Source organism: Heterodontus francisci, chromosome 8 (assembly GCF_036365525.1).
Source record: "Heterodontus francisci isolate sHetFra1 chromosome 8, sHetFra1.hap1, whole genome shotgun sequence".
NCBI classification, from domain to species: Eukaryota; Metazoa; Chordata; class Chondrichthyes; order Heterodontiformes; family Heterodontidae; genus Heterodontus; species Heterodontus francisci.
In genome coordinates, this window is record NC_090378.1 from 120,563,549 (window position 1) to 120,589,074 (window position 25,526).

General features: G+C 48.0%; 1 protein-coding gene and 1 gene segment (V, D, J or C); one reads left to right on the forward strand and one right to left on the reverse strand.

The window, feature by feature from the left end:
• The window catches only part of LOC137373116 (ral guanine nucleotide dissociation stimulator-like 1), a 128,620-nt gene that overhangs the window by 12,158 nt on the left and 90,936 nt on the right, over window positions 1-25,526 (forward strand). For 3 of the 4 annotated variants that reach the window (XR_010975588.1, XM_068037980.1, XM_068037979.1), the window contains exon 1: window positions 22,260-22,563. The exons of the other annotated variant lie outside the window; for it this stretch is intronic. The gene's annotated coding sequence lies outside the window, so the exon portion shown is untranslated. Of the gene's footprint in view, window positions 1-22,259; window positions 22,564-25,526 lie in introns of those variants that run through there. 4 annotated transcript variants of the gene reach the window in all.
• Window positions 14,142-25,526, reverse strand: part of LOC137373118 (Ig kappa chain V region Mem5-like) — a 55,501-nt gene continuing 44,116 nt past the window's right edge. Inside the window, 2 exon segments of the V gene segment in view lie at window positions 14,142-15,088; window positions 22,770-22,808. Coding sequence covers window positions 14,760-15,088; window positions 22,770-22,808 — 368 coding nt within the window.

Sequence of the window (25,526 nt, forward strand, 5' to 3'; positions counted from 1 at the left end):
CACAATGTCCAGATGGAGCTGCCCTGGGGGAGAACACAATGTCCAGATGGAGCTGCCCTGGGGGAGAACACAATGTCCAGATGGAGCTGCCCTGGGGAAGAACACAATGTCCAGATGGAGCTGTCCTGGGACAGAACACAATGTCCAGATGGAGCTGCCCTGGGGGAGAACACAATGTCCAGATGGAGCTGTCCTGGGGGAGAACACAATGTCCAGATGGAGCTGCCCTGGGGGAGAACACAATGTCTAGATGGAGCTGCCCTGGGGGAGAACACAATGTCCAGATGGAGCTGCCCTGGGGGAGAACACAATGTCCAGATGGAGCTGCCCTGGGGGAGAACACAATGTCCAGATGGAGCTGCCCTGGGGAAGAACACAATGTCCAGATTGAGCTGCCCTGGGACAGAACACAATGTCCAGATGGAGCTGCCCTGGGGGAGAACACAATGTCCAGATGGAGCTGCCCTGGGGAAGAACACAATGTCCAGATGGAGCTGCCCTGGGACAGAACACAATGTCCAGATGGAGCTGCCCTGGGGGAGAACACAATGTCCAGATGGAGCTGCCCTGGGACAGAACACAATGTCCAGATGGAGCTGCCCTGGGGGAGAACACAATGTCCAGATGGAGCTGCCCTGGGACAGAACACAATGTCCAGATGGAGCTGCCCTGGGACAGAACACAATGTCCAGATGGAGCTGCCCTGGGACAGAACACAATGTCCAGATGGAGCTGCCCTGGGACAGAACACAATGTCCAGATGGAGCTGCCCTGGGACAGAACACAATGTCCAGATGGAGCTGCCCTGGGACAGAACACAATGTCCAGATGGAGCTGCCCTGGGACAGAACACAATGTCCAGATGGAGCTGCCCTGGGGGAGAACACAATGTCCAGATGGAGCTGCCCTGGGACAGAACACAATGTCCAGATGGAGCTGCCCTGGGACAGAACACAATGTCCAGATGGAGCTGCCCTGGGACAGAACACAATGTCCAGATGGAGCTGCCCTGGGGGAGAACACAATGTCCAGATGGAGCTGTCCTGGGACAGAACACAATGTCCAGATGGAGCTGCCCTGGGACAGAACACAATGTCCAGATGGAGCTGCCCTGGGACAGAACACAATGTCCAGATGGAGCTGCCCTGGGACAGAACACAATGTCCAGATGGAGCTGCCCTGGGACAGAACACAATGTCCAGATGGAGCTGCCCTGGGACAGAACACAATGTCCAGATGGAGCTGCCCTGGGACAGAACACAATGTCCAGATGGAGCTGCCCTGGGACAGAACACAATGTCCAGATGGAGCTGCCCTGGGACAGAACACAATGTCCAGATGGAGCTGCCCTGGGACAGAACACAATGTCCAGATGGAGCTGCCCTGGGGGAGAACACAATGTCCAGATGGAGCTGTCCTGGGACAGAACACAATGTCCAGATGGAGCTGTCCTGGGACGGAACACAATGTCCAGATGGAGCTGTCCTGGGACAGAACACAATGTCCAGATGGAGCTGCCCTGGGACAGAACACAATGTCCAGATGGAGCTGCCCTGGGACAGAACACAATGTCCAGATGGAGCTGCCCTGGGACAGAACACAATGTCCAGATGGAGCTGCCCTGGGACAGAACACAATGTCCAGATGGAGCTGCCCTGGGACAGAACACAATGTCCAGATGGAGCTGCCCTGGGACAGAACACAATGTCCAGATGGAGCTGCCCTGGGACAGAACACAATGTCCAGATGGAGCTGCCCTGGGACAGAACACAATGTCCAGATGGAGCTGCCCTGGGACAGAACACAATGTCCAGATGGAGCTGCCCTGGGGGAGAACACAATGTCCAGATGGAGCTGTCCTGGGACAGAACACAATGTCCAGATGGAGCTGTCCTGGGACGGAACACAATGTCCAGATGGAGCTGCCCTGGGGGAGAACACAATGTCCAGATGGAGCTGCCCTGGGGGAGAACACAATGTCCAGATGGAGCTGTCCTGGGGGAGAACACAATGTCCAGATGGAGCTGTCCTGGGACAGAACACAATGTCCAGATGGACCCGGCCCAGTGGCAGGTGTACAAAGAGAAGAAGGGCGCGCTGAGGGACCTGCAGCTCGTAGAGTCCGAGGCGTGTACATGAGGTCGTGGATCCAGATACTGGAAGATTTGGACCACGCATGACCCTTCTTCTACTCGCTGGAAAAATGGCAGGGCGTCATTAAGCAGCTTGTTGAGCTGCTGTCTGATGACGGATCTTCCATCACGAATCCGGAGGGAATGGGCCTCCTGGTCCGCCCCTATTACAGTGTGTTATTCTCTCCGGATCCATCCAACGACGATGCAAGCAGAGTTTTGTGGGAGGACCTGCCGCAGGTCAGCCCGGACGGTGCCAAAGGATTGGAGACCCCTCTCACGTTGGTGCCCTGCACCAGCTCGCGAAGGGCAACTCCCTGGGGCTGGATGGGCTGACCGTGGAGTTCCTCAGGATGTTCTGGGACATCCTGGGGGACGATTATGCATGGGTTCTGGGGGACGATTACGTGTGGGTGTTGGTGGAAATGCAGGCGACCGGCGAGATGCCCCTCTCGTGGTGCAGGTCGGTCATCGTCCTGCTGCTGAAGAGGCGCAATCTCCACTTGCTTAAAGTCCGGTCTCCGTCCTCAGTACCAGCCTGGGCTCTGTGCTGGCCCATATGATCCACCCCGACCAGTTCTACAATATTCCGGGCCGGTCCATCCAGGACAACATCCTCCTCGTCCGAGACCTGATCCAGCTTTTCCAGAGGATTGCTCTGTTGATCGCCTTTCTCTCCCTTGATCAGGAGAAGGCGTTCGACAGGGTGGATCAAGAATACCTTTTCAGGACTCTGCACGCATTCAGATTTGGGCCGCATTTTGTGGCCCGGGTACGACTTTTATACGTCGCTGCAGAGTGTCTAGTCAAAGTTAACTGGTCCTTGACGGCGCCCCTTCGCTTTGGGAGAGGAGTGCGCCAGGGATGCCTCATTTCCAGCCAATTGTACACCATCTGTGTGGAGCCATTCCTTTGCTTGCTTCACAGGAGGTTGAAGGGCTGGCCATGCGGGTTGTCCTCTTGGCTTACGCCGATGACGTGCTCCTCACGATCATAGGTCCCATTGACTTGCGGAGGATGCGTGACTGCCGGCAGACCTTTCCCACGTCCTCCCCAAGGATCAGTTGGGAGAAATATTCCAGATTCCTGGTGGGTCAGTGGCAGGTCGACTCACTGCCGGAGGAGTTGACACCTTTTGCGTGGAGCACCATGCACCTCCTCTATCTGGGACTCCAACTTAGCCCCGCTGAGGAAGCCTGGCCGGCAAAGTGGCAGGAATTGGAGGCGAAAGTCACCAGTTGGCTGGGGCGCTGGACAGGACTGCTCCGAGTGCTTTCCGACAGGGGCCGTGCGCTGGTCATAAACCAACTGGTGGCCTTGATGCTGTGGTATGGTTGGCCATTTTGGCTCCGCCCCCTGCATTTGCCACCAAGATCCAGAAGAAGCTTGTCGATTTCTTCTGGGGCAAGAGGAAACACTGGGTCTCTGCTGCGGTCCTGAGTCTCCCAATTGAGGAGGGCGGCCAGTCGCTGGCGTGCGTCCGGACCCAGGCTGTGAAGCTCCACCTTCAAACCCTGTACGCGGAGCTGCCTCCCAGATGGGGTGTGCTGCCAAGGGCACTGCCTTCAAGACAACACGCAGCTCCCAGTGGAGAACGTTAGCTGTGCCTCTCTGAGGGAGTTGCCTGTCTTTTACCGGGATCTATTCAGAGTCTGGAACATGGTCGCCTCCAGTCAGCGCGTTCCCTCGTTGGCGGAGGGGAACGCCTCGGCTGTCCTGGTGGCCAGCTCCGGCGACGGACCAATGGGTGAAGGAATAGCTGAAGCCTCTGGGACGCCCCTCATTGCAGGTTGCGAGGGGACACGGGAGAGCGAAGCGTTCCCAGCAGAACTGAGCCCCATTCGGCGGAACTGCTCATCGGACCCAGGCCCCAAAACCATCCTCGGGAGCCGGTCGCGCACAAACCAAGCCGCTTCTTGGAAATGCCCTCTGTGTCATTCCAATCGGCATGGAGGTGTTTCCTGTACAGGCTATTCCTGCACACTCTCTACTTCCTTGCCCTCGTCAGCGGGCCGGACACGGCCTGGCAGTCCGTGTTGACATCTGGCAGCGAGGGGAAACCACAGTGGGGGTCTCTCTAAGCAGGAGTCTTCCCCATTTACATTAGGGACCTGGGGTGGAGGGTGCTGCACAGGGCAGTCCCATGCACTAGTCTTTTAAGTAGGTTCACGGACCCCCAGGCCGCCTGTAATTTCTGCAGCCTGGACAAGTTTGTGTTCCATGTTTATATGGAATGTGCGAGGTTGCTGCCCCTCTTTGAGTATTTGAAGGGGCTGCTCCTCAAGTTTTGGCTGCACTTCAGTCCCACGCTCCTGATCTTTGGCCACCCGGGGCGGAGGGGCGTGGGCCGGGGGAAGGATCTCCTCATCGGTCTGCTCCTGGGCCTGGCCAAGGTGGCAATTCACAGGTCCAGGCTGCGGACCGTCAGGGGGTCCATCCGCCCTGATTGCCTGCTCCTCTTCCCAGGTTATGTTCTCGCCTGGGTGGCCCTGCAGAAGGAGCATGCGGTGTCCGCGGGTTCGATCGAGGCCTTCTGCGACCGGTGGTCATCGCAGGGGCTGGAGTGCATCATCAATGCTGAGAATGGCATTTTAATCAGATTTTTGTTCTATTTATCTGTTTTTAATAAAGTTATTTTATAAAATGCATTTTAAAGGGGACCTGAGGAATAAAGGCCCCCTCAGCAAAATAAAAGGGGCCTGGGGTATAAAGGCTTCCTTCCAAATAAACAAGATGCACTGCAGCAACGCACCAAGTCTCCTTAGACAGAACCTTCCAAACCCACGACCTCTACCACCAAGAAGGACAAGGGCAGCAAATACATGGGAACAGCACCACCTGTAATTTCCCCTCCAATCCACACACCATCCTGACCTGGAAGTATATTGCTGTTCCTTCACTGTCACTGGGTCAAAATCCTGGAACTCCCTTCCTAACAGCTCTGTGGGTTCACCTGCACCACACGGACTGCAGCAGTTCAAGAAGGCAGCTCACCACCACCTTCTCACGGGCAATTAGGGATGGGCAATAAATGCTGGCCTGGCCAGCGGCACCCACATCCCAAGAAAGAATTTAAAAAATGTAGATCAAAGCAGATTCCAACAACAGGCCCGAGGGGCTGAATGGCCTCCTTCAGTGTTGTGTGATTCTCGGATTCGATGGTAAAAGCTGATGACATTAATGGAAAGTAGTGACAGAAAAATTACAACATCGATCAGGTAAATATTCCTGACTCAGAGGGGAATATGTTTGGAATAATAAGGAAAACAAGGAAACAGAGGGAAAACCGTTGGAATTATTCAGATTACAGTTTGGAGCCATGATGAGAGAGATAAAGTAGCCAAGGGAAAGCTTCACTGGGAGAGTTCAGGTATCAGAGGTTCGGGCTTTCCACAGGTAATGACCCCCTCGCTCTCAAAATCATCATCATCACCATCTCCTCAAAAAATCCACACTCAACCAATGTGTCCTTGTAAACTACCCCATCACTAATCTCCCTTTCCTCTCCAAAGTGTGAATGTATTTTTGCCTCATTACTCTGTGCCCATTTTCCCCAGACTTCCCTCTTTGAATCTGTCCAATCAGGTGGATGGGGCTGGATTTTCATATCGGGGGCAGGAAATGGACGTCGGGACTGTTTCCGGGTCCCAAACCCGTCCCTGGGGGGGAAACAGAAATGAGTTCCGGGTTTCACAGTGGTGACCAGTTAATTAATGCAGGAACGGGGGTTTTGGGGGGCAGCTCAAGTGTGAGTCCAATTTAAACTCACCACGGCAGCCATTCCTGTGGCCGCTGTTTGAGTGCTCATACTGCAGAGTGGGAGAACACAGAGCACTTGATTTACATAATGGTCCAGCAAAGCCAGAGGCCTGGCTGCCTTCCCGCTGGTCACATGGCCACCCAATTGTCTGTGGCAGCCTCGCCCCCTGTTCTTCTGCCCTCACGATGCCAAGAGGGTGACGATCCTCTCCACTGCCCAATCACTCACAGCCCACTCCAGCCCAATGGAGAGTGATGTCCTCGGGACTTAGTGAGGTTTAGCCGAGTTTAGGATGAGATATGTGAGACTGAGACTGCAGGCTGTTAAACACAAAGGCTTCTTCTTTATTCTGTTTTAATTCCACTTTCCCTTTGCTAGCCTGTGTGTTCTACAGTGGCTTCAAGTTAACAAAATGTACAATGCAATTTCAAAACACTGCAACACGACATTCCTCCCCTTCTCAGTAAATGAGAGATGTAGTATGTGTCAATGGTTTGTTTCCAAAAATGTAAAGTATAAACTTACACATAAATAGTTCACTTCGTTATTTAGTCACCGATGTATGATGGGCATTTTCTCTCACAAGTAGGATATTGTCTGACATCAGGTGAAGTCTCATTTAACTCATGTTCTTCATCGGAGGTGTTGATGCTGAAATCGGATTCAATGTTTACGAGAGGTGTTTTCAGTGTTTGAAGAATGACACGTTTCTTGTGATAATTTGTGAATCGTGCTCAGCAGTGATCATTGATCCTTTTGTGTTGGTCACAACAAATGGTTGGATGTTATAAGGGGTTGTTTGTTTTCCAACATGACCATCACGTTTCACAAGTACTTTATCTCCTGGCTTTAATGGTGTAGCCTCGAAGTTTCATGTTTCGTTCTGCATTTACCTTCAATCTATCCTTCTGATATCGATCGTGTTGATGTATATGTTGATCATTATCTCCGTAGGGTAATTGAGGAAGACGTGTGCACAGAGGATGTGTAAAGATGAGAGTGACTGGAGGTTTTCCAGTAGTTGAGTTTGGAGTCACTCTGTAATTATGAAGAAAGTGATATAACTCTTGCTCCCATGACTTGTTCACAGCTGTAGCTGTACGTATCACTATTTTCAAGGTTCACATAAATGTCTCGACTTCTCCATTAGCTCTTGGCCAATGGGGTGTGATTTCCCTATGAGTGAACACTAGGTAGTTTGTGAATTTACTGAACTCATTGCTGTTGAATGGGGGTTCATTGTCACTTCTTACTGTTTGAGGGATTCCAAACAAGGTAAAGATCTGGTCAAGCTTTGGAATCACTGCTTTTGTTGGAGTTGACTTAACTAATTCCACGATTGGGAATCTGCTGTAGTCGTCAGTGACAACAAGCAGGTGTTCACCTGTGGGTAAATCTGTGAAATCAACACTGACACAATCCCTGGTCCTGGAGGTAGTTCAGACATCACGAGAGGATCATGAAGATTTGACATTGTGGGTAGTTGACATGGTAAACACTGATTGATTTTATCTCCACCATGCAGTTCATTCCTGGAACCCAAACCATTTGCCTAAGGAGTTGTTTGCTATTGACTATTCCCTGGTGTCCTTTATCAACAACACATTCTCTTAATGAGTGTGGAATGACCATACAGTTGTTGTGTAATATGAGATCAGATGTAGTTGTAACAGTGAGCTCATTTCGAACATTGGTGTGAAGATCTTGTAGTGTGTCAGAATTAATCTGTAGACATTTCTCGATCACGTCTTTCCACTTTCGTGATTTGATAGCAGGGATGTCCAACCTTTTCGTGTCAGGGGCCAGATTACAATTTTTACCCTCCAGTAGGGGGCCAGTGAGAACATTTCGGACGATAAAGGCATTAAAAATGTATCCTTGTATGAAAACTATAACAAATGTGCATTTTTATGAAGAAGCTTTAAATGAGAAGTAATTTATTGACTTACTTTCTCATTACTATGTTGAACATTGATTTAGTGACCTACCTGACATTGTTTTTGCTTGCATTAATACTCAATCTCTGCCCACACACTTGACGTAGCGATGCAGTGTATTCCAGAATGATGTCCATGTGTCAGAGAGATATTGATCTTTCTTCCTCTCTCCTCTTGCTCTCTGTATCTCTCTGTCTCTCTTTCCCCCCTCCATCTCTCTCTCCCCCTCTCAGTCCCACCCTCTCCCCTACCTCTGTCTCCCCACTCTCTCTATCAGTCTCCCTCTGTCTGTCCCACTATCCCCTCTCTCTGTCTCTCTCTCTCCCTCTCTCGCTGCCCCTTCTTTCTCTTACTCCCTGCTCTCTTTCTCTGTTTGTCTCTCACTCCCTCCTCCTCACTGCCTGCTCCCCAGTCCCTGATCCCTGCTCCCCACCCTCCACTTCCCACTCTCCACTGCCCACTCTCCACTGCCCACTCTCCTCTCCCCACTACCCACACTCCACTCCCCACTCCACGCTCTCCACTCCCCACTGTCCGTTCTCCACTCCCCACTCCACGCCTCTACTCCCCACTGTCCGTTCTCCATTCCCACTCCACGCTCTCCACTCCCCACTGTCCTTTCTCCACTCCCCATTCCACGCTCTCCACTCCCCACTGTCCGTTCTCCACTCCACGCTCCCCACTCCCCACTGTCCGTTCTCCACTCCACGCTCTCCACTCCCCACTGTCCGTTCTCCACTCCCCACTCCACGCTCTCCACTCCCCACTGTCCGTTCTCCACTCCCCACTCCACGCTCCACTCCACGCTTTCCACTCCCCGCTCTCCAATCCCGGTTCCCCTGTCTCTGCTGCCCATTCCCCATCTGTTCATTCTCCATCAATGTGGATTCCAGAGACAGGATGTGAATGACACTCTCCCGCTGGGCACAGCCACGTTGTGTGGGTCGGGGATCCTCACAAAAATAGAGCTGCCCACCGAAGTGCTTTGCAGGGCTGAAGTCTGGCCCATGGGCCGTATGCTGGAAAACCATATTCTAATTCTTCACCTCCAAGTGTCAAAGTAAGGCCTTTTTCCTTGTGACGTCTGTGATAGTGAAACGTGCCATTGCATCTTCAAAACGTAGCAGCCACACCTACAGACAGTACTGGGTAACACACTCAAACTCAGAGACACACACCTACAGACAGTACTGGGTAACACACTCACACTCAGAGACACACACCTACAGACAGTACTGGGTAACACACTCACACTCAGAGACACACATCTACAGACAGTACTGGGTAACACACTCAAACTCAGAGACACACACCTACAGACAGTACTGGGTAACACACTCAAACTCAGAGACACACACCTACAGACAGTACTGGGTAACACACTCAAACTCAGAGACACACACCGACAGACAGTACTGGGTAACACACTCAAACTCAGAGACACACACCTACAGACAGTACTGGGTAACACACTCAAACTCAGAGACACACACCTACAGACAGTACTGGGTAACACACTCAAACTCAGAGATACACACCTACAGACAGTACTGGGTAACACACTCAAACTCAGAGACACACACCGACAGACAGTTCTGGGTAACACACTCAAACTCAGAGACACACACCTACAGACAGTACTGGGTAACACACTCAAACTCAGAGACACACACCTACAGACAGTACTGGGTAACACACTCAAACTCAGAGACACACACCTACAGACAGTACTGGGTAACACACTCAAACTCAGAGATACACACCTACAGACAGTACTGGGTAACACACTCAAACTCAGAGACACACACCGACAGACAGTTCTGGGTAACACACTCAAACTCAGAGACACACACCTACAGACAGTACTGGGTAACACACTCAAACTCAGAGACACACACCTACAGACAGTACTGGGTAACACACTCAAACTCAGAGATACACACCTACAGACAGTACTGGGTAACACACTCAAACTCAGAGACACACACCTACAGACAGTACTGGGTAACACACTCAAACTCAGAGACACACATCTACAGACAGTACTGGGTAACACACCCACACTCAGAGATACACACCTACAGACAGTACTGGGTAACACACTCAAACTCAGAGACACACACCTACAGACAGTACTGGGTAACACACTCAAACTCAGAGACACACACCTACAGACAGTACTGGGTAACAGACTCAAACTCAGAGACACACACCTACAGACAGTACTGGGTAACACACTCAAACTCAGAGACACACACCTACAGACAGTGCTGGGTAACACACTCACACTCAGAGACACACACCTACAGACAGTACTGGGTAACACACTCAAACTCAGAGACACACACCTACAGACAGTACTGGGTAACACACTCACACTCAGAGACACACACCTACAGACAGTACTGGGTAACACACTCACACTCAGAGACACACACCTGCAGACAGTACTGGGTAACACACTCACACTCAGAGACACACACCTACAGACAGTACAGGGTAACACACTCACACTCAGAGACACACACCTACAGACAGTACTGGGTAACACACTCAAACTCAGAGACACACACCTACAGACAGTACTGGGTAACACACCCACACTCAGAGATACACACCGACAGACAGTACTGGGTAACACACCCACACTCAGAGATACACACCTACAGACAGAACTGGGTAACACACCCACACTCAGAGATACACACCTAAGGACAGTACTGGGTAACACACCCACACTCAGAGATACACACCTCCAGACAGAACTGGGTAACACACCCACACTCAGAGATACACACCTACCGACAGAACTGGGTAACTCACCCACAATCAGAGATACACACCTATAGACAGTACTGGGTAACACACTCAAACTCAGAGACACACACCTACAGACAGTACTGGGTAACACACCCACACTCAGAAACACACACCTACAGACAGTACAGGCTAACACACCCAAACTCAGAGATACACATCTCCAGACAGAACTGGGTAGCACACCCACACTCAGAGATACACACCTACCGACAGAACTGGGTAACTCACCCACAATCAGAGATACACACCTGCAGACAGTACTGGGTAACACACTCAAACTCAGAGACACACACCTACAGACAGTACTGGGTAACACACTCAAACTCAGAGACACACACCTACAGACAGTACTGGGTAACAGACCCATACTCAGAGACACACACCTGCAGACAGTACTGTTTAACACACCCACACTCAGAGACACACACCTGCAGACAGTACTGTTTAACACACCCACACTCAGAGACACACACCTACAGACAGTACTGGGTAACACACCCACACTCAGAGACACACACCTGCAGACAGTACTGTTTAACACACCCACACTCAGAGACACACACCTGCAGACAGTACTGGGTAAGACACATACTCAGAGACACGCACCTACAGACAGTACTGGGTAACACACCCACACTCAGAGACACACACCTGCAGACAGTACTGTTTAACACACCCACACTCAGAGACACACACCTGCAGACAGTACTGGGTAAGACACATACTCAGAGACACGCACCTACAGACAGTACAGGGTAACACACCCACACTCAGAGACACACACCTGCAGACAGTACTGGGTAAGACACACACTCAGAGACACACACCTACAGACAGTACTGGGTAACAGACCCATTCTCAGAGGAACCCACCAAATGACTGCACTGTGTAATACACACATACTTAGACGTACACACCTACTGAGAGTACTGGATAGCTATGAAGAGAGACTGGATAGGCTAGGGTTCTTTTCCTTAGAGCAGAGAAGGCTGATGGATGACCTGATTGAGGTATATAAAATTATGAGGTGCATTGATAGGATAGATAGGAAGAAACCTTTTGCCTTAGTGGAGGGGTCAATAACCAGTGTGCATAGATTGAAGCTAAGAGGCAGGAGGCTTAGAGGAAAAGAATTTTCACCCAGAGGGTGGTGCGAATCTGGAATGCACTGCCTGAAGACTTGGTAGAGGCAGGAACCCTCACAACATTTAAGATGTATTTAGATGAGCACTTGAAATGCCACAGCATACAAGGCTACGGGCCAAGTGCCAGAAAATGTGATTAGAATAAATCGGTGCTTGATGGTTGGCAAAGACACGATGGGCTGAAGGGCCTGGTTCTGTGCTGTATAACTCTATGATTCTATAACACACCCACACTCAGAATCACACACCTACAGACAGTACTGGGTAACCCACACACACTCAGAGACACACACCTACAGACAGGGCAGGGTAACCCACACACACTCAGACACACACACCTGCAGACAGTACTGGGTAACCCACACACACTCAGACACACACACCTACAGACAGGACAGGGTAACCCACACACACTCAGACACACACACCTACAGACAGTACAGGGTAACCCACACACACACAGACACACACACCTACAGACAGTACTGGGTAACCCACACACACTCAGAGACACACACCTACAGACAGGACAGGGTAACCCACACACACTCAGACACACACACCTACAGACAGTACTGGGTAACCCACACACACTCAGAGACACACACCTACAGACAGGACAGGGTAACCCACACACACTCAGAGACACACACCTACAGACAGTACTGGGTAACCCACACACACTCAGACACACACACCTACAGACAGTACTGGGTAACCCACACACACTCAGAGACACACACCTACAGACAGGACAGGGTAACCCACACACACTTAGACACACACACCTACAGACAGGACAGGGTAACCCACACACACTCAGACACGCACACTTACAGACAGTATAGGGTAACCCACACACACTCAGACACACACACCTACAGACAGTACTGGGTTACCCACACACACTCAGACACACACATCTACAGACAGTACAGGGTAACCCACACACACTCAGATACACACACCTACAGACAGTACAGGGTAACCCACACACACTCAGACACACATACCTACAGACAGTACTGGGTAACCCACACACACTCAGACACACACACTGACATACAGTACTGGGTAACCCACACACACTCAGACACACACACCTCCAGACAATACAGGGTAACCCACACACACTCAGACACACACACCTACAGACAGTACAGGGTAACCCACACACACTCAGACACACACACCTACAGACAGTACAGGGTAACCCACACACACACAGACACACACACCTCCAGACAATACAGGGTAACCCACACACACTCAGACACACACACCTACAGACAGTACTGGGTAACCCACACACACTCAGACACACACACCTACAGACAGTACAGGGTAACCCACACACACACAGACACACACACCTACAGACAGTACTGTGTAACCCACACACACTCAGACACACACACCGACAGACAGTACAGGGTAACCCACACACACACAGACACACACACCTACAGACAGTACTGTGTAACCCACACACACTCAGACACACACACCAACATACAGTACTGGGTAACCCACACATACTCAGACACACACACCTACAGACAGTACAGGGTAACCCACACACACTCAGACACACACACCTACAGACAGTACAGGGTAACCCACACATACGCAGACACACACACCTACAGACAGTATTGGGTAACCCACACACACTCCGAAACACACACCTACAGGATGTAAATGTGTTGGAATCAGTTCAGAGAAGGTTTATTAGACTAATACTTGGAATGTGCAGGTTTTCCTCTGAGGAAAGGTTGGACAGGTTAGGTTTATATCCACTGGAGTTTAGAAGAGTAAGAGGTGACTTGATGGAGACATATAAGATTCCTGAGGGGTTTTGACAGGGTGGATGTGGAAAGGTTGTTTCTTCTTGTTGAAGAAACTAGAACTTGGGGTCACTATTTAAAAATAAGGTGTCACCCATTTAATACAGAGTTGAGAATTCTTTTATTTCCAAGGGTCGTGACTCTTTGGAACTCTCTTTCTCAAAAGGCGATGGAAGCAGAGTCTATAAATATTTTTAAGGCAGAGGTGGATAGATTCTTGATAAGCAAGGGGGTGAAAGGTTATCATGGGTAGGAGGGAATGTGGTGTTGAGATTACAATCAGATCAGCCATGATCTTATTGAATGGTGGAGGAGGTTCGAGGGGCCGAGTGGCCTACTCCTGTTCCTAATTCATATGTTTGTATTTATGTTTGTAATCAAATCTTATGCTAATGTGCTATTGATTGAGAGTTCAACCAGCCAATCATTAGAATCACTTGCTGAAATACAGCCAATCAACTGACAGGAATGTGGGACATTTCCAAAGTACTCCCGAGACATTTACTGAATATTCTTAATGTTTATTACCTTTTACAGATTTACATTTACAGTAAAAAGACTTGAATAAACAGCTCAGTGAGAGGAAGCTGGAGAAATTCACAGGGAGAATGAAGGTTTATTAAAACAGTTGTGGAGATTTTCTCAATAACATGAGAATCCTGTCGCTTTAAACAGAGACTAAACTTTAAATTGTAACTGCAGGGTGAGCAGGAAGGAGGTCTGGTTTACTGAAGCAGCGACTTCTGAGGTTCACATTATTTTAGCTCAGCTGACAGTCTTCAGCATCTTAGAGAGGTTTTACTTGGCATCACGAGTCTACATTGTCCAATCAAACACTCCCAGGGCAGGTACAGTACGGGTTAGATACAGAGTAAAGCTCCCTCTACACTGTCCAATCAAACACTCCCAGGGCAGGTACAGTACGGGTTAGATACAGAGAAAAGCCCCCTCTACACTGTCCCAATTTAGTGCCTTAACCCCTGATCCTCAGAGGTGTCTCAGACCCAGTCACGAGAAGGAAGAGAGTTGAAATTCCGTGCTGACAATGACCTTTATCCTCCCAGCTCACCCCTGTTATATTTAAAGTTGTGTCTCCTCTGCGGACTGTCTCTAACATTCTACACACATTCTGATCTGCTCACACTCTTACTGAGGGGAGAGGACAGGGTCTCGTGGGTGAGGGCACAGGAGAAGCGGGCGTTGGACTCCCAGTCAGAGCCAGAGAGGGTCAGCAGGCTGCTGACACTGTAGGTGCTGTCCGAAGCTCGCAGGTAATTGCTGGTCTGAACTCCGGCCGAAATGGCTGCACCGTCCTTCTTCCACTCCACCCCCACTTCATCGGGATAGAAGTGATCGGCAAGGCACACCAGGGTGGCAGTGCCCTTGGCCTTGACCTCCTCCGGCGAGGGGGGCATCAGGGTCAGTGTGGGTTGAGACTTCTCTCGGCCTGAAAGAGAAGAGAAAAACTGTTAATCACTGCATGTTTGTGTATTTCTGTGTTCTATTTGTATATTTTTTGCTCTCTGTATATATTTGTGTGTTTTATGTATATATTTGTGTCTTTTGTCGGTATATTTGTGTGTCCTCTGTATATATTTGTGTGTTTTATGTATTTATTTGTGTGTTCTGTCTGTACATTTGTGTATTCTCTGTGTATATTTGTGTGTTCTATGTGTATATTTATGTGTATGTTTCTGTGGGTGTTTCTGTGTTTGGATATGTCACATCAGATAACAGACAGCAGAGTTAATGAACTGCAGCTGGTGTTGAATCGTTAGAAATGAGCACCATCACTTCTTAATTTGCCTCGCTTGCTAGGTTTAGTCTAAAATACAAAGACAGTGGATGGTTTGATGTTCAACTGGTTAAATTGTGTTCGACTGCTCTTGGAAGTATGATATGGTAGTTTTTTTTATTCATTCATGGGATGTGGGCGTCGCTGGCCAGGCCAGCATTTATTGCCCATCACTAATAGCCCTTGAGAAGGTGGTGGTGAGCTGCCTTCTTGAACTGCTGCAGTCCATGTGGGGTAGGTACACCCACAGTGCTGTTAGGCAGGGAGTTCCAGGATTTTGACCCAGTGACAGTGAAGGAACGGCGATATAGTTCCAAGTCAGGATGGTGTGTGGCTTGGAGGAGAACTTGCAGGTGGTGGTGTTCCCATGCAACTGCTGGCCTTTCCTCCTAGGTGGCCAGCCTTTGACCTGCTCTTGTAGCCACAGTATTTACAGGGCTACTGCAGTTCAGGTTCTGGTCAATGGTAACCCTCAGGATGTTGATAGTGGGGGATTCAGCGATCGTAATGCCATTGAATGTCAAGGGGAGATGGTTAGATTCTTTCTTATTTGAGATAGTCATTGCCTTTCACTTGTGTGACGCGAATGTTACTTGTTACTTATCAGCCCAAGCGTGGACAGTGTCCAGGTTTTGCTGCATTTCTAGATAGTCTGTTTCCGTTTCTGTGGATTCGCGAATGGTGCTGAAGGTTGTGCAATCATCAGCGAACATCCGCTCTTCTGACCTTATGGTGGAGGGAAGGTCATTGATGAAGCAACTGAAGATGGTTGGGCCTAGGACACTATGCTGAGGAACTCCTGCAGTGACGTCCTGGAGCTGAGATGATTGACCTCCAACAACCACAGCTATCTTCCTTTGTGCTAGGTATGACTCCAAACAGTCGAGAGATTTCCCCCTGATTCACACTGACTCTAGTTTTGCTCGGGCTTCTTGATTCCAGACTCAAATGCTGCCTTGATGACAGTTATTACTGAAATGAGTCTGAAAGAAGGGCAGGAATGGCAGCTCAATATTCCTGATACTGAGTTTCCCAACGGGATAGAGAGGGAGAGAAAAAAGGAGAAGGGTTTCACAATATTAGTCAAAAGAAAAAATCGCAGCTGTGAGGAGGGATGATATTCAAGCAGGATCATCGAATGAGGACATTTGAATGAACGTAGGAACAAAAAAGGGGCAATCACATTGCTGCACTATATATAGACCAGGGGTCGGTAACCTTTATTACCTGAAGAGACTGTTTTCAAAAATATTACCTAAAATAAAAACTACTGGCAGCGTCAAGACCAAAATTCAGCATTTCTAAACCAAATACCTTCTAAATTGCCAAGTGTCTCTGGTAGAATGCACACTTTGTATATATAATAAATAAAATACATGTATTGAATTTATGTATCAATAGAAAAAAAGTCAAAATCAGAATAGGTTTCACTCTGAATTATTGCATTTTTTTGACTTGTTTTTGTATAATTTTGTCAGTAAAGTCAAAATTTAAAAAAAAAATTTAAATTCAGACGTGCAGAATTAAGACAATTTTTTCAGCTATTGATTCTCGTAATAAAAAAGAAGTTTCTAATAGCAGAATAATTTATCATCTCAGTGATATTAGAAACAATAATGGTCACAAACATAAAAGCTGTTCCTCCAATGGAAGCTGTACCACTCAAACAAGTTCATTTAGACAATGATGATGCTTTTCATTTAAATAATCATTTGAAACTATAAAGTACAACATAATGATTAGCCTTTTATCCCACAATAAAAACACAGTTTACTTTCCTTGACTGAATTTTTTCGGCCTTTTTCATGTTAATGTGATCCAACTGGAAAAGGTTGGCAGCTGTAAATGAGCTGTTAAAGAGTCACATGTGGCTCCGGAGCCGCAGGTTCCAGACTCCTGCTATAGACCCTCAAACAGTCAGAGGGAGAGAGAAGAGCAAATGTGTCGGCAAATTACTGAAAAGTGCAGAAACAACAGGCCAGTAATAGGAGGGGATTTCAACTTTCCAAATATTAACTGGGATAAATTCAGTATAAAAGGTACAGAGGGCGCAGAATTCCTAAAATACATTCGGGAGAACTTTTCTCATCAGTAGAAAGACCAACAAGAGAAGATACAGTTCTGGACTTAGTTTTCAGGAATGAATCTGGGCAGGTGGAAGGGGATCAATGTGAGAGTGTTTTAGTGGCAGTGATTATAATTCAGTTCGATTTAGAGCAGTTATAGAAAAGGATAAAGATGGACCAAGAGTAAAAGTTTTAAACTGGGGAAAGGCCAATTTTACTAAGCTGAGATGTGATTTGTCAGAATTAGACTGGAAACAGCTACTTGAAGGTAAATCAGTGTCAGAGCAGTGGGAGGCATTCAAGGAGGAGATAGTGAGGGCTCAGAACAAACATGTTCCCACAAAAGAAAAAGGGTGAGACTCCCAAATCTCCATTTACCGCAGATGGTAAAGAGCATACACAGTAGGATAAGGTACAAAAGGGAAACTTATATCAGATTCTGAGATCTTGATACTGCAGAAAACCTGGAGAAGTGTAGAGAGTTCAGGGGTGAAATTGAAAAGGAAATTAGGGAAACAAAGAGAGGACATGAAAAAATATTAGCTAGTAAAATCAAGGAAAACCCAAAGATGTTTAATAAATACATATAGAGCCGGAGAATCACTAAGAAAAGAGCGAGGTAAATTGGAGTCCAAAAACCTAACCTGTGTGTGGAGGCGGAGGATGTGGACATGTTTCTGAATGAATACTTCGTGCCTTTTTTCACAGAGAGTGACAAAGCAGACATTGTAGTTAAGGAGGAGGAGTGTGAAATCTTGGATGGGATAAACTTAGTGAGGGAGGAAATATTAAGGTGTTTCACATCCTTGAAAATGGATAAATCACCAGGCCCAGGTGAAATGTATCCCAGGCTGCAAAGGAAGCAATGGGAGAAATAGCGGAGGCTCTGATCCTCATTTTCCAATTCTCTCTGGTTAAAGGCATGGTCCCTGAGGACTGGAGGACTGCTAATGTTGTACTGTTGTTTAAAAAGGAAAGAATGGATGGACCAAGTAATTACAGATCAGTCAGCATAACCTCGGCAGTGGGAGAATTATTGGAAAAAGTTCTGAGAGACAGTAAAAACCATCATTTAGAGAAACACGGGATTAATTCAGGACAGTCAGCATGGATTTGTTAAGGGAAGTTTGTGTCTGACTAACGATTACATTTCATGAGGAGGTTACAAGGAGTGTCAAAGTGGGCGTCATGTTTGATATAGTCTACATGGATTTTAGCAAGGCCTTTGATAAGATCCCACATGGCAGACTGGTCAGAAAATTAAAAGCCCATGGGATCCAAGGAAAAGTGGGAAATTGGATCAAAAATTGAGTCAGTGACAGGAAGCAAAGTTTTATTGTCAACGGGTGTTTTTGTGAGTGGAAAGCTGTTTTCAGTGGGGTTCTGCAGGGCTCAGTACTGGGTCCACTGCTGATTATAGTATCTTTCAATGATTTAGATTTAAATGGAAGGGGTATTAAGAAGTTTGTAGATGATACAAAAATAGGCCTTGCGGTTGATAATGAGGAAAAAAGCTGTAGACTGCAGGAAGATATCAATGGACTGGTCAGGTGGGCAGAAAAATAGCAAATGGAATTCAGTCCAGAGAAATGTGAGGTAATGCATTTGGGGAGGACAAACGAGGCAAAGGAATATCCAATAAATGGGATGATACTGAGAAGTGTAGAGGAACTGAGGGACCTTGGAGTTCATGTCCACAGATCCCTGAAGGTCGCAGGACAGCTAGATAAGGTGGTTAAGAAGGCTTACGGGATGCTTGCCCTTATTCGCTGAGGCCTGGAGTATAAGGGTAAGGAGGTTATGCCAGAACTGTAGAAAACACTAGTTAGACCACAGCTAGAAAACTGTGTACAGTTCTGGTCACCACATTACAGGAAGGATGTGATCAAACAAGAGGGGGTACAGAGGAGATTTACGAGGATGTTACCAGGAATGGAGAATTTTACCTATGAGGAAAGATAGGATCGGCTGGGATTGTTATCTCTGGAACAGAGGAGACTGAGGGGAGATTTAATTGAGGTGTATAAAATTATGAGGGGCCTAGATAGAGTGGATAGGAAGGACCTACTTCCCGCAGCAGAGAGGTCAATAACCCAGCGGCATAGATTTAAATTAATTGGTGGAAGGGTGAGAGGTGAATTGAGGAGTAATATTTTCACCCAGAGGGTGTTGGGGGTCTGGAACTCACTGCCTGAAAGGGTGGTAGAGGCAGAAACTCTCATCACATTGAAAAAACACTTGGATATGCACTTGAGGTGCCGAAACCTACAGGGATATGGGAATAAGAGCTGGAAAGTGGGATTAGGTTTGTTAACTCATTTTCAGCTGGCATGGAAACCATGGGCCGAATGGCCTCATCTGCATTGTAAATCTTTCTATGTTTCTCTGTATAAATGTCTCTAATGAAGGTTTATCACCAATTCAGCACTGAAATGGTTAATAGTAAGAGTGTTTAAAGACTCAGTGTCCCTTTAAGACACTGTTAACCTGACAGGAAGCTCGAACTGTAGATCAGTCTATCTGGAGGAAACAGGCTCAGTGTTAACAAATCTCAGATCACACACACATCCTGAGAACTTTCTCCGAGAACACTGGAGCAGACTTGTATCAACACATGTCAGAAAGGATTCATGTTGGGTGTCGGTGCAGAAGGTTTTCGATTTCATTTAAAACCTTCTTGTCCAACACTGGGGTGAGGTCAAGGGTGAGGTTATAATCAGTCTCAGTGTACTGGGGTCAGGCAGGGTCACTGCTCCAAATGATCCCATGACCCCTGGAAGGTGAGAGTGTGCGCGAGGGTCAGGATCAGGAGCCTCCAAACTCAAAGAAAGACTTGCATTTCTATAGTGCCTGTCACTACCTCAGGATGTCCCAAAGTGTTTTACGGCCAATTGTGCACAGCAAGATCCCAGACAGCTGAGTGATAATGAGCAGATAATCTGATTTTCAGTGCTGTTGGTTGAGTGATAAACATTGTCCAGAACACCGAGGAGAACTCCCCTGCTCTTCTAATAGTGCAGTGGGATCCTTTACATTCACCTGAGAGGGCAGACGTCAGTTTGTCTCATCTGAAAGACAGCACCTCTGACAATGCAGCACTCCCTCAATACTGCACTGTAGTGTCAGCCTGGATTATGTGCTCCAGTCTCTGGAGTGGGACTTGAAGCCACGACATTCTGACTCAGAAGTGAGAGTGCGACCCACTGAGGCAACACTAAAACCTCACAGTCGAATAGCCTGCCATTCTCAACCTCCCGGCTCACACTTGGAGGAATGAGGCCACTTGGGGAGGGTGGAGCTGTGCCCCAGCCAGAGATAGTGCCTTCAGGAGAGAGATGGAGAGCAGATTACGGGAGACCTGTAGTCTAGAGGGGTGACATTTAACCAGTCGATGGCAGGTGCTGAGCCCTTTCCCCGTAAGTATTATGTAAGTCGATGGGGAAAGTGGGAGGGGCACTAGAGTAACACCTTTGTTGCTGCTGAAACTCTTGCTATCTGCTCAGTCATGTCTAATAAACACACAGACAAATCAGACAAACATTAGTCGGTTTTCTGTGGATTTTCTGCTGGGTTCAGCTTTAATCAACAGGGTATTGTGGGAGCTCCCGGTTAATAAAAAGAAAAGAAAGACTTGTATTTATATCGAGTATTTCACACCTCAGGACCTCCCAAAGTCATTTACAGACAATGAAGGACTTGTTTAAAGAGCAGTCACTGTTTGAATGCAGGAAATGTGGCAGACAATTTGTGCACAGCAAGATCCCACAAACAGCAATGAGGTAAATGAACATTTTCAGTGACATCGGTTCAGAGATAAATATCAGTGTCATGCAGGCCCCCACCTGCCAAGAATGAGGCACATTAATTTCACCATATGAACACTGCTTTTTAATCTGTTGCTGGAGTAAAGAAAGAACTTGTTTTTAAAAAACAACACCAGGCCCTTGACTGGAAAGACATTGGCATAATAACAGACAGAACTTGGAAGGGACAAAAGACCATTTCCTGACAAATTCAATCCACAATGGACTTTTGAATACCAGACATTGAGGATGGAGGAGCTCCCATTCCAGCTTGACTGCTAAGATGGCCGACTACACCATCGGACATGGCCAGACCAGTTTAGTCACATGACTAACTGGCTGTTGTAGTTTTTTGAATTTGAACTTGCCACAGAGAATTTGAACTCAGAAAGCTGTTTGCTCCTGGACTGAAAAGACTTTTCATGGCTGGCTTGCCACTGTCTCTCTCCCATTGGCTTTCATCTCTCTGACCAGCTTCAGGAATCATTGAAGACATATGAACCGCAAGAGGGAAAAGTCTCCCACAGTGAACAAGGTTTAAGAAGAATACTGGGCCCCAATGAAAAGCAACACCTACCGACAAGCAAGGACTACAGTGAGCTCGAAGCACAGTAACAAAAACTCTCTTCAGAGATTGCCTCAAACCTCTGCACTTTATTTTTCTTCTGCTCTTTTCTGTCTCTATTTGCATGTGTGTATCGCATATGCATGCTAGCATGGGGCATGGCGTGTATCCGTACGCGTTAACTGAATTAGAGTTTTAGTTTAAGTTTTAATAAATTTCACCTTTCTTCTTTAAACCTAAGAAAACCTGTTTGTGCTCATTTCTTTGCCTCACACAGTGTGTTTCAAATTAAATCTTGTTACAGTAAGACCAGGTGAAGGCTGTGAAAGACCCCTAGAGACTTTCATCACCTGGTCAGAACAATCGACCTGAACTTGACCCAAAGACAAAGCAACTGAGAGTCTCCCCAAAACCCTGGAACACTGAAGCCACTGGATTGGGAGCCCTGCTGTCGCTGTTTGTCATCAGAACTTTGACAAGAGATAAGCAGGGAGTGGACAGAGCAGAGTTAAAGCTGGGGGAGGTGGGACCTTGGTGTCTCACTGTGCTGGTGCTGAGATCAGTTCTATCAGAGACTGTGACAGAGACCCAGAGCTCACACTGAGACTGGCAGGAGTCTAGTGAGGGATTTCACTCCATGGAGCAGGAATGTGACCACAGTCTGCAAACGTCCAGATCTCCTCTACACACTCGGTAAAAGTTGGTTACTTATATCTTGCTGGTTAAAGGGGGAATGTAACTAAAGAAATACAGCTGGGCACCCTGTTATACACAGTGCTCTTCAATGAACCATTTCATTGACTGCAGCTCCTTACTAACACCTTCCACTATTCAGCATTTGTGTTTTCAAAAGTTTCAGTATTTAAAGGATTAATAACGGAGGATTGAGGTTTACTTACTCAGTCTGAGCTTGGTTCCTTTACCGAACGTAAACCACACTGACAGCTTCCAGTGCAGGGGCTGTACAATATCCTCTGCTCTCTGTTTCACTCACTCACTCTCACCCTCTCTCTGTCTTTCACTGTCACTGTGTCTCTCTCTCTGTCACTCTTTGCCTGTGTGTATGTGTGTCTCTGTCTCTCACACTCTCTCTATATATATCTATTTGTCTCTGTCTCTATGTGTGCTTCTGTCTGTCTCTGTCTGTGTGTGTCGTTCACAGTGTGTCACACTCTGTCTCTGCTACTTTGGGTTTCTCTCACATTCTGTCTCTCTCTCATTGTTTTCTCTCACTCTGTCTCTTTCACTCTCTCATTATGTCCCTCTCTCTCACTCCCTGTTACTCTGTCTCTGTCACACGCTCTCTCTCTCTCACACTCTCTCTCAATCTGTCTCTCTCTTTCTCTCACTCACTCTGTCTCTCTTTCTCACTCTCTCTCACTCCCTCACTCTGTCTCTCTTTTTCTCCCTCTCACTGTCTCTCTCTTTCTTTCTCTCTCACTCTCTCTCTCTTTCTCACTCTCACTCTCTCATTCTGCCTCACTCTGTCTCTCTTTTTCTCCCTCTCACTATCTCTCTCTTTCTCTCTCTCTCACTCTCTCACTCTGTCTCTCTCTCACTCTGTCTCTATTTCTCACTCTCTCTCACTCTCTCACTCTGTCTCTCTTTTTCTCCCTCTCACTGTCTCTCTCTTTCTCTCTCTCTCACTCATTCTCTTTCTCACTCTCACTCTCTCTCATTCAGTCTCACTCTGTCTCTCTTTTTCTCCCTCTCACTATCTCTCTCTTTCTCTCTCTCTCACTCTCTCACTTTGTCTCTCTTTCTCACTCTGTCTCTCTTTTTCTCCCTCTCACTCTCTCTCTCTTTCTCTCTCTCTCACTTTCTCTCTCTCTGTCTCTAACAGACTGGGATGAATTCTCCCGGTGCCATGGAGACGGGGTTCTCATTTGGAGGTTGGGCAGGACTGGGAAAAATACGACGAGCCGTGTCAACATGGCTCCCTGACACATTCCCGCCTCCGGGTTACTTTCCCATGGGTGTACTGGGAACCGGTCATCTGCTGCCTCCATGGAGATGGGCAGACAATTAGAGCAATGAAGTTCACATTTAGGGGCCATTTTTGAGCCGGTGCTGGTATTTTACCAACGTCGGAGCGGCCTCCCCACCCCCGAGTGCGGAGGCCACCAGCTCAATGGAGGAGGCCTCCCGGCAGCAGGCCAGGGGACCATCGGAGACGGAGACTCTATGTCCCAATGACAGAGCTACAGGGATGAAAAGCTGCAGTCCCGCCTGTTAATAATCCTGTGGAGGAGTTTCCTAACCCTAACCCTCTTCAACCTGATGGCCCAACTGGCTTCAGCCCTTTTTATTTTACTATTCCTCTGCAGGCAGCCAAGGGCGTCTCCATGTTGAGGGGCCCTCACTCTCGCCTGCCTGTTTCAGCAGGGCCCACCTCTCCCGGTGGAGCTGCCAGCCTGACATCACTGTGGGCCCTCTGATTGGGCCTGCAGGCTCGGGAGCCTGACTGCCATCATTAATAGGACAGTGAGTGTGGAGGTGACCAATTAAGAGGCTGCCTCCCAGAAAGTTGCTCCGGCGAGTGCTGATGACATGGGCAGGCTCGGGACCCTCATATAGGCCAGAAGTCAGAGTCCCAATGTCCACTGGGCCAACCAGCCATCTCTCTCTCTCACGCTGTCCCTCTTGTGCTCTTTCCCTCTGTCTATCTCACTATCTCCCTCTCTCTCTTTCTCTCATTCTCTTTCTCTCACTCTTTCTCTCTCTCTATCTGTCTCTCTCTAGCACTTTCTCTCTCTCTCCTACTGTCTCTCTTTATCTCTCTCTCTCTCTCTCACTGTCTCTCTTTCTGTCATTCTCTCTCTCCCACTGTCTCTGTTTCTCTCTCTCTCCTGCTGTCTCAGCTTCACTCTCTCTCTCTGTTTGAATTCCATGCTGCCATGCTTGGGAAAGTTGGGAATTCTACTTGTCGATGATAAATCTTCCAGCTGCTCTTCCCACCACATCAGATGGAAAAACCTGGAGCCACTCAATTCCTGGAAAATGAAAATCTCCCAGCTAACCGAGCTCACCTGCCTGTGCCCTGGAGAAAAGGGGAGGAGTGTTTCTGTAAATGTGATGTTTCTGTTGCTGACTCTGGTCTTCCTCATGGACCATTTGAAAACAGTGAGTTTCAGAGTCGGTGGATCATGTCTACATGGAGTGGGAGAGGTTGTGGCCCCTGTTCCATTATTTGAAGGGGCTGCTCCTCATCCTCTGGTTCTAATTCAGGCCCACACTCCTGATCTTTGGCCACCCAGTGCAGAGGGGACTGGGCAGGTTGGAGGCCCCTCCTCGTGGGTCTGCTCCTGGGCCTGGCCAAGGTGTCCATCCAGAGGCCCGAGTTGGATGGGACCCATGGGGGTGGTGGCACTGGCTGCCAGTCTCTCTACCATGGCATTGTCCCCACCCGGGTGGCCCTGGAGAAGGAGCAGGGGGTGTCTGCTGGGTCACTTGAGGCCTTCAGGCTGCAGTGGGCACCACAGGGACAGGAGTGTGTAGTGGATCGTGGAAATAACATCAGGCTTTAATTTGTTCAGTTTGCTTTCTATTTATGATTTCAGTTTTATTCATTTCGACACTTTTCTAAATTGGATTTTGATTGGTGAAAATTGTGTCATCCAGATTGTCCAATCAGATGATAAGAAACCTGTTTCCAT